The sequence below is a fragment of the Nothoprocta perdicaria genome, unplaced genomic scaffold (assembly GCF_003342845.1).
Source record: "Nothoprocta perdicaria isolate Ctin4 unplaced genomic scaffold, notPer1 scaffold_61, whole genome shotgun sequence".
Taxonomy (NCBI): domain Eukaryota; kingdom Metazoa; phylum Chordata; class Aves; order Tinamiformes; family Tinamidae; genus Nothoprocta; species Nothoprocta perdicaria.
The window spans coordinates 2347145-2357016 of NW_020455877.1; the positions used below are offsets into that span (position 1 = coordinate 2347145).

Sequence of the window (9872 nt, forward strand, 5' to 3'; positions counted from 1 at the left end):
TCTGCCCAATCCCTTTTAAATGATTTGAGTCATCTGCAGACAGCTTTCTGCTTTCAAGCTTTTAAGGAGAACAAATGCCATGCTTGGCGCCAATTCACCCCTAGGTTACATCTCTCTCTCCCTTTGAAGTCAGCTGGGCTCTGAGGTAAACGAGAGCAGGATTTGGCCCCCGAAGCCAGAAATAATGTGAAATCTACTTTGTTTAATTTATTTTTTTTGGGGGGGGGGAGGAATTGGGGTGTACTTAAAACCTCCAGTTGCTAAGTGCTTCGCTCCTCAACTGTAATCCGCAACTCGATAATGTGGAGTGCTCATGGAGATCAAAACCCTAACCTCGCAGCTGATCTCATAGTTTTAAGAAAAATAAGTAAATAAATAAATAAATAAATAGCGGGAGAGAAACGGGTGGAGTCGCTTCGGAGGGCTTCGGACGAGGATGCTGGAGCTGGAATCGAGCAGAGCGGGGAAATTCCTTTTTCTGGGGGGCAGCTGCCGGCCGAGGTGGGGGTGGCGCAGCGAGGTCGAGGTCGCTGTCCCGATCCCGGCGTTTCCAGATGCCTGCGCGGGACCGCGGGCAGAGCCGCCGCGTGCTTCGAGCTGCTTCCACCGGTGCGGGAGATGCTCCTTATCCCCAACTCCCCTGGAGTTTACTGACTGCGAGAGGATAAAAAGGGACTACAGGCTGCAACGATGTTGCATGTGTCTTTCATTTACAAGACACTGAGGGCGCCTTTTTTCTTTCCCCACGTCCTTTTTTCCTTCCTTTTCCCTGCCTCCCTCAAATCACCGAGCTCTTTTAAGGCACAGCGATGAACAAGCTGCCGAAACGCCGGCTCTCAGAGACAGCCTTGCTCGGGCTCCAGAGTAAACCTCTCTCCCAGGGGTGTAAAAGGAAGAAATGAGCCGCTGCTCCAAGAAAACACGGGGAAGCGACGGCCCCGAGCGGGACCTCGGCGCTGCGGGGCGGGCGCGGAGCGGCGCGCGGGTCCTCTGGCGGCAGCGCCCGCGGAGAGCGGAGAGCGGGGCGACCGGGGGCTCCGCCTGCTTGTGCTGCTCCTGTCCCGTTCCCACCTCACTACACAGCCTCGCTGGCAGAAGCGGAGCCCAGCATTGCGCACCCGCCGTGGCGCGCGCGGCCTCTGCCCCTGCCCCGCGCCCAGGCCGGGGGCCCAGGGCACGACCCGGCACTGGCCAGACACCCATCCAGTTTTTAAAATAGTCTTAATAAGTCAGGCAGGCTCGGGTGCCAGGCATCGCAACGCTCATCTGAAGCGGTTGCCATCTCTCCTGGACCAGGATAATACCATCAGCTCCCGGCTTGCTGCAGGAAGCAAAGAGCAACTCTTTTCTTTGGGCCTTCTCGAGGTGTCCCCTCTCCTATCATCTCCCTCTCGCCCGTGTCTTAAATCCCGTCTAAGTGCAAAAGCATCACCGACTTCAGCGCTGCCAAATTCACACACTCCAGGAGAAAAGTATTTGCTTTTTCAATATCCGTAGGAACACTTGCATACACACCTCGTTTCTTCTTTGAGCTATTACTTCAGACTATATTCTGATTTAGAAAGTAGATTACTTTAGAAAGTTTATTATTATTATTATTATTATTATTATTATTATTATTATTATTATTTCAGGAGAGGTTGAAGTGGGAGATATGAGATAATAGGTTTGATTTGGCTGTTTTTCACACAAATACAGGCAGACTGGATTTCTACTTGATAGCAGCCAAATTCTCTCCCGGATCCATTCCTGATGTAACATATTTTTTTTATTAGTAGGAGGATTTCTTTTTCTGAAAGTCCCTCAATTTTCCCTTCACACTAAACAGACAATACCCGACAATATTTCCTTCTCCCTTTAACTTTCCGCCCCCAAGCTCCTGTCCTTTTAATAAAGCAGGAGCACCAGTTCTCGATAGTACAGCTTCGGAGATCAGCACTGTAGCTACTGAGATATTAGTGAGACTTGTTAAAGGAGAGAGTTTGACCCTTAAATTTCCTTGCTGTAAATATGTTGGGAAGCTAGAGGGAGAGGGGAGCTGGGGGATGTCACTGTCTGCCCTGAATGCCAGGAAAAATGTTAGTCCGATGCCGAGGGGAAATGTCCTTTTTGGGTGTCCTCCCCACCGGCTTGTGTGTCTGTCTGTCTGGACGGGATCTGTCTGTCTAAAATGGGCCTGGAACTCCCTCCTGTGTTGGGCTTAGGTCTTGGGGGACCCGGGGTGGAGTTACACCGCGTGCCTATTTTCATATTCATTAGAAATGGGAGGTTGCACCAGGAGCCCTGCTGAGCTTCAAGATATAAAAGCAACTTCGGGTTCTCCTTTCAAGACAAGACAAATCAAAGGCTCAGAGGCAAAGCAGCTCCCTGGGCGCTGAAGGTCTTTCCCTCCTTCCCTCCCTCCCTCCTCCCCTTCATCTGCTCTCCCTCCCTCCCCAGCTCACAGTCCGGCCTCTGTCTAGGGAAGAGGATCTCAAGCAGCCTTAGATGATTATGGATTTTCTGAGTGAGAAGTATGCCCTGAAGAGCCAGCCGAGCAAGAACAGTGACTTTTACATGGGAGCAGGAGGCACTTTGGAGCACGTTATGGAAACTTTGGACAATGAGTCCTTTTACAGCAAAACGCCAGGCAGCAAATGTGTGCAGGCCTTCAACCCTCTGCAGCGGGCTGAGCATCATGTGAGGCTGGAGAGGACCTCGCCTTGCCAGGACAATAACGGTGAGCCCCCTTCCTGGCTTGTTTTTTTTTTTTTTTTTTTTTTTTTTTTTTTTTTTTTTTTTTCTGGGGGGGGGCCGCGGTTCCCATTTCCCGGGGAAATTTTTTGGGCCGCGGGGGGGGGGGGCGGAAAAAAAAAAAAAAAAAAAAAAAAAAAAAAAAAAAAAAAAAAAAGCATATAATACTACTAATAATAAAAATAAGAGGAAAAGGTTTAGCTATTTTTTTTCCTTCTGGCGCTGTCTCACCGGCTACCGCCCTCGCTGCCGGCCCCTCTTGGAGGGGAGCGCACAGCGTCGGGCACTGCGCACCGCGGCACGGAGGGGGCTGCGCCGAGCGAAGGGCTCCGCAGGGGCGCAGGACCCCGCGGCCCGGCAGGACCCGGACCGCCCGCCCCATCCCCGCGCCGCGGAGCCTCCGCGCTGCCCGACGCAGCGCGGTAGCATATATATATATTTTTTTCCTTTAAAAAATATTTTAATTTTAATTATTATTGTTTGTGTATATATATATATATATATATATATATGTTTTCTTTTTCGGAAGAAAGTAGCCATGGGTTGTGGGGGGCTGTGCCCACCACCCTTGCCATGGTACCAGGTACCACTAAAAGATGAAAATCGAAAGATCATTTTGGTCGCCTTTCCGAGCACTACAACGTCGTGCTGCAAAGACAGAGCTTCACTGCTCTGTCGCTGGATAGTGCGTAACACGCTTATATCCCGTGAATACTAATGTAGATTTTAAAAAATATATTAATTCAGGTAATTCAAATTGCTTTGTTAAATGTTATTTTCTATTCCTAGCTGGTTGGCAAACGAAAACGTGGACCAGCCTATTTTATAAACAGCTTATCATTTTGCTTATTATTTCTACATCATAATAATTCAATGCTTATTAAGCAATGTAAAATATCTTATCGAGCAGAAAGTTGGAAAATATTGTTAAAATAATAAAATTAACTGTAGCAATGCGACTAAAGATACCTTTTTTTTTTTGACCGCATATATCTCAAACTATTTTTTTTTTTTTTGATAAAAACATTTTGTAGGAAATAGTTCATAAGAAACAGTGAGTTCTGCAAGCACAATTTACAGCAACTACAGAAAATTAACAGATTGAAGTTTTTCTTAATTAGTTCGTTTCATGTGTACCTTTGGGGCTCTGGGGCATTTCCCATCTGTTTATTGGTGGTAAGTATTTAAACATTGTGTTTAGTTAAAATCACCTCGGACTCATCGTATATTACATGACAACTATGCGACTTTTTTTTTCTTTTTATCCTAAAAATAGGATTTTAAACATTTTTTTCTTGTCTCTGGGAGAAAAAAAAAAATGAATGTTAAGTCTTGTATTTATCATTTTTTAAAGTGATGTGAGATATGTAAAAACAGAAAAGTTTTAGATGTTTTAATTTCTTATTAAGGATATAACAGAGGAATATTTCTTTCCACTATAAACTCAGATTTTAACTGAAGACAAGCAGTTCCTGCAATCCTGATGTGAATTTTACGAAACAATCTCTTTAACTAGTTAACATTTTGCAGAAACTCTTTCTATTTTATAACCATAACAAACTTAATTGGAAACAAATCCACTTTACAAATCCAAGAGGAACTAGTGTATCCTATAGAGTTTGTAAAGTAAAGTTAATTTTCAGTTTTATGTGCTTTTGCTCCCTGGTTTGTCAGTTTGCACCTACTTATCTTGTGTTATATTCTCATAGAAATTGAGTGTCTTTCATTTATCTGCTTCTGAGCTTAAGGAACATTTTCAAGAGCTTTATGACACTTATTTTATATGAAAATTAGTTTTGTGCTAAGATTCCTTATCTGGACAATTCCAGTTGCAATTGATTTCATAGATGATAATCTGTTTTAGTTGCGGAATAAAAGTATTCTCATGTATGAGAGAATGTGTGTGTCCTTATACACACACATACACACACAATCAAAATCTCAGTTAAAATTCTATGAATTATGTGTGACAATACCTTTTTTTAAAAAAAAAAAAAAAATGTGAAGCATATTATCAATACCTTTTCCGGGTTTTTATATAGAAATAAGCTTTTCAGTAGAACCCAATTTATCATGAAACTGTTGTATATGAGTGCTTGAGCCTGAAACCTGCTTTAACCACTTATTTCCCCACCCCATGCACAGTGAACTATGGAATTACTAAAGTGGAGGGACAGCCGCTGCACACAGAGCTGAGCAGGCCCGTGGACAACTGCAGCAACCTTAGGATGTCTCCAGTGAAAGGGATGCAGGAAAAGGGTGACCTGGATGAACTTGGAGATAAGTGTGACAGCAATGTCTCCAGCAGCAAGAAGAGGAGGCATCGGACAACTTTCACCAGTTTGCAGCTGGAAGAACTGGAGAAAGTTTTCCAGAAAACTCATTACCCCGATGTCTATGTAAGAGAGCAGCTAGCTCTGAGAACAGAGCTCACTGAGGCCAGAGTCCAGGTAGGAACCAAAATTGGCATTTCTGTGGCAAGTTGTGTATTGTAGGAATTGACCAATGACTCTCTTGGGGATTGTGCAAAAGTCCGTAAAGTTATAGTAATTAGCCTTTTTTGTTTTATATATATATGATCTGCTGTGATGCAGTGATAAATTAACTTACTACTTTTACAATAATTTGCTCCTTCAAATGGAACAAGTTATTTAAAAGATGAGAAAAACACCATCAGTACCGATGTAGGCTTGAATTCTAGTAGCCCCATTTTATAGTCAGACTTCCAGCCAGTGAATGTGCAAAGTGTTAATGTGTAAAGATCCCATTAAAGGGAGATGCTGTAGTTCAGACTGATGACGATGTAGAACGCAATCACAGAGGATTCTCCATGTCTTATGAAAAGTACAAACTAAAAAATAATCAAATTCTTTACTTCTAGCCAAGAGGATACGGTGGAACTACATATATAGACAAGTGTGTATATATTCACATCCATGATTATGTGTGTGCATATGCATATCTGTATATGGTGGGAACTCAGTCCTTTCATCTCTGTAGAATAGAATGAGCTTAATGCTTGCAAAATTGGGTAGGACATTTGCTTGCTTTTAAACTGGCACAACCAATTCATAATACTATTCTAACTTTTAATTGAAACATACTGTTGACCGCTTAGTGCTGTACTTGACTATGTTAACGATGTAGAAAGTTGATTTATTCAGTATGTTCATGTACAGTAATGTTGACAATATTTATGTCTTTGAATGTGTAATGGTGAGAAAAGAAGCTGAATATACAGGAAACATAGTTCTTTCTCCCTTAATATATCTTCCCGCACAAATGGGTGTGAGCTGCCTTTTGCAAGTTTGTCCTATTTTTAGAGATCTTCTCCATTCCAGTAATACTCATCATTTCAATTTAGGGAATAGCAGTCATGCAGTTTCATACAGACTGGGATCAATTTTTTTTAATTTAGTGACTTGAATATGATAACAACTTCACAACTTGTAATTAAACACATACTCACACATGTATATAAAGAAAAAGACGTCAGTGCACATGCATACAACTGAAATTAAACCAAGACCACTTTCAGAAACTAGTTCAGCTAATTAATTTTATAAATAAATGTTCTTTTCATGTCTATTCTACCAGCTGGCATATTTGTTGTTGTCATCCTAAAATAGAGTTCAAATTCTTCCATCAGCTAGATCGATACAGTATCTGTGATGCCAATTGGCAATGTAGTTTAGTTCGTTTTTTTTATTTGTTTGTCTTTTTTTTTTTTTTTTTTTTTTATCTCTTTAGGCTCTATGAAATCCTTTTTCTTCGGAATTTGGGAGATCTTTTGAAAGATCACTTCTATTCATTAGAATTTACTCTGACATAAAAAAAATGCTACTCTAGTATTTAACCATTGTTCTTCCAGTTGCATATTTCCAGAATCATGATAAATGTTTCCTTAACAAATTAATAACCATAATAGAGGGGTTAAAATAAACTGAATTACTTTTTTTTTTTTTTTCCTAGAGTTACAGAAATTTTATATGGTAAAAAGATTAACATTAAGAGAGTGTATGTGAAAACTTAAGTACATCTGCACTAGACTATCACATAATATATTATTTTTTATTGTACTTATACATATTTTGCTTTTTATAAATAAAAAAAAGAACTGATCTTTGCATTTCTGATATGTCAAATATGAAAGGAAATTGTGAGTATTTTTATCCAGGGCAGCAACACTATTCCATCACAAGATTAAGCAATTTAGAAGACCTTACATCATTAGAGGCAAGCATCTGGCAATTCAAGGATAACAAGCAGCAGATTTTTATATTGCTTTGTGGAGGCAAATGGTTACTCTATCTCTGCCAAGAGCCATTTTCTAGTAAAGTGTTGTAAACAGGAACAATTTGGGGGATTGTCAAAAGAAAAAAAATGTATGCCTTTTTATTTTTATTTTTATTATTATTATTTTTCTCCTTTAGTTACCATAAATTTAAGCAAATTGTTTGATTTGGGTTAGTAGGCTGATCAGCTGGATACCTTACTCACATTTCCCTTCACTGCCATTTCTTCACAACCCAATTTAATTTTTGTCCTGCATACATGCAGAGAGAGCCAACCTGAACCTAATTTATCTCAGTTGTTCTCTTTCCTGCTGCATGTCAGTGTAGTAATTGGCACCCATTTTAAGGAGATTGTCAAGGTCTTTTTTCAATGAAAGAGCCTCATTACCAAATTCCCTTAGTGTGTTCTTGGTGCCTCCTGTGGAGACAGGAGAAATTTTTCTTTCTTTTTGCTGAGTTTCAGGCATAATAAATAATACAAATTTACCAACCATGTCCCTAACAGTATATGTTTGGCATTTGTATGCATGGGTCTTGCTTTAACTGCTGAGTACATTTTTATAAACTGCATAAACTAAATCTGTAACAAGTCTTTGGAAACTGAAATAAGCAAAAATATGCTTTGCTTAAGCAGCATCAATGGGGAATTAAGTTCTTCAGAGGCTAGGGCAAAAACTGCATTATAAAACAAATAGTGTTCTTTTTCTTTTTTTTTTAATATAATTCACTATCAGAGGGTCATAAAATATCCTTCAAAATGAGATTTATGACCAGTGTGTATCAAAAATATATTTATTCAAATATCATGTCTATCTCAATGGATTCGTAAAGGAGTAGGAATGTAAGAATAGTAATCAATTCTATTGTTCAAATAAGAAATAATGGCACTATTAAATGTATGATATTTTAAAAGAGTGGGAATAAATTTGTTTATAGCTGAACAATAAAGACCGACTTGGATAATATTCCCTTTATAAGGGAAGAGTTACTTTGCTTAGTAGTCCCTTTAGTTCACCAGAAAAATTACCTTTAATAAGTTTTTAGGGTGGGATCCTTCAAATTAAACTGTTGGAAAGAGGAGAATGATTTGACAATTACAGGGCATATATGCCAATCACAGCAAGAATTGTATGTATAATAAATAGGCTTTGAATTAACATATGCTGATCAAAATACTGGATGAATCAGAGGCTATTTAAGCATAGAGCAGGTTTTTAGTTGACCAATATGACAATACGTCACATCTACATCTAAATTGTTTCATAATGTATGTGTGAAATACCATTTTTTCAGTCTTTCACCGCTGAAACATGTTTTCTAATGACAACAACAACGATAACAACAACAACAACAATGGCAGACAAATGTCACAACAGTTTTAAATCATATGTAATCTCATTTTTTTTTATTATTTTCTATCATTGTTATTTGTGGCCCTTCTTTACTGAAAACCTTTTTTGAGCACAGACTGTTGTCCTGGGAGCCAGTTTTTTTTTGTGTTGTATTTAGTCAGTGGTCATGAGAACTTAAGTAGAAAGTTTCTTTCCCATGTGATTTGCTGCTGAATGGAGATTTTTGCCTAAAGAGTTCAGTTCTCCCAGCATTAGCTCTTCTTGAGAGCTGGAGCAGCTTGTGCCAGCATCCTCATCTTATTTTTGAGACAGTAGATATGAAATAATACTTCTAAAAGACACAGAAACAATTTAAGATATATTGAAAAGATTTGCTTTTATCATGGATTGCAATCTCTTCATTTGCAGGAAGAGGACTTCTCTTTCCTAGATACACAGATATTTTGAAAGCTATTACACTAAATCTCTGATCTCTTTGTTAAGACTCTTTAAGACATCAGTGAGCTGATCTTCACAGGTATTTCTTCATTTACTGTAGGTTTGGTTCCAGAACAGAAGAGCAAAATGGAGGAAAAGAGAACGTTATGGTCAGATCCAGCAAGCTAAGAGCCATTTCGCTGCTACCTATGATATATCTGTTCTTCCCAGGACTGACAGCTACCCTCAGGTATGGTAAAGACCAAGCAGCACTTCACTTCTGGCTTATCTCCTCTTCCATCCTCAGGCATACACTTGTATAGAAGATGCATGAAGGTTTACTGCAGTTATCTTTCCTTGCTCTTTATACATTTCTTTATAAATTTGTATATCTTACAATGGTGAAAAACACTATTACCACAGGAGCTTGATGAACAACAGTAGAGAATCTAACATGAATAACTAACCATCAGAATACAACTATTTCTTTAAAGAATGATATTATGAGCTACAGAGTTTTACATAAGTTATGACAGGTCAACTGTACTCATATGATTTGTGATATGACTGTGCAGCTTATATTTTTGTGTATGTAAATTGTTGTGGGGATTTGAATCACTTATAGGTCAATACACACATTTTGAATGAAGGTTAGACCCATTGAGATTGACAGGAATACTGCCTTTTTGACCTCCATAAGGTCAGGATTTCACCTCTGAGGTAGATGCACTTCTGGAACATGCATGACTGTCCTGACCATTTTGCTCTTGTATGTTTTGCTAAGATGACACATAAACTACATAATTTCTCTGCAGCTGGCTTCTAAAGCTCCAGCTCTGTTAAACATGCACATTTCCTTATGGATATAGATTGTTCAGTTAAGTGAATCTTCTGTGTTATGTCATGAAGACACTTTATAGTTACCTGTAATTAGGCTGTGAGAGATGCATAGAGAAAATAAAGCTCTCTTGGATGATTTCATTTCTTTCCTCTTCCTCTTCCTCTTCCTCTTCCTCTTCCTCTTCCTCTTCCTCTTCCTCTTCCTCCTCCTCCTCCTCCTCCTCCTCCTCCTCCT

At 39.5% G+C, this 9872-nt stretch overlaps 1 protein-coding gene across 1 annotated transcript in view; it reads left to right on the forward strand.

Annotated features, from left to right (window-relative positions):
• The first annotated feature begins 2487 nt into the window (after positions 1-2487).
• ALX1 (ALX homeobox 1) overlaps positions 2488-9872 on the forward strand; it is a 19364-nt gene continuing 11979 nt past the window's right edge. The window contains exons 1-3 of the mRNA XM_026049742.1: positions 2488-2719; positions 4879-5183; positions 8919-9047. Of these exons, the coding sequence (XP_025905527.1) occupies positions 2488-2719; positions 4879-5183; positions 8919-9047 (666 nt within the window). The remainder of the gene's footprint in view (positions 2720-4878; positions 5184-8918; positions 9048-9872) is intronic.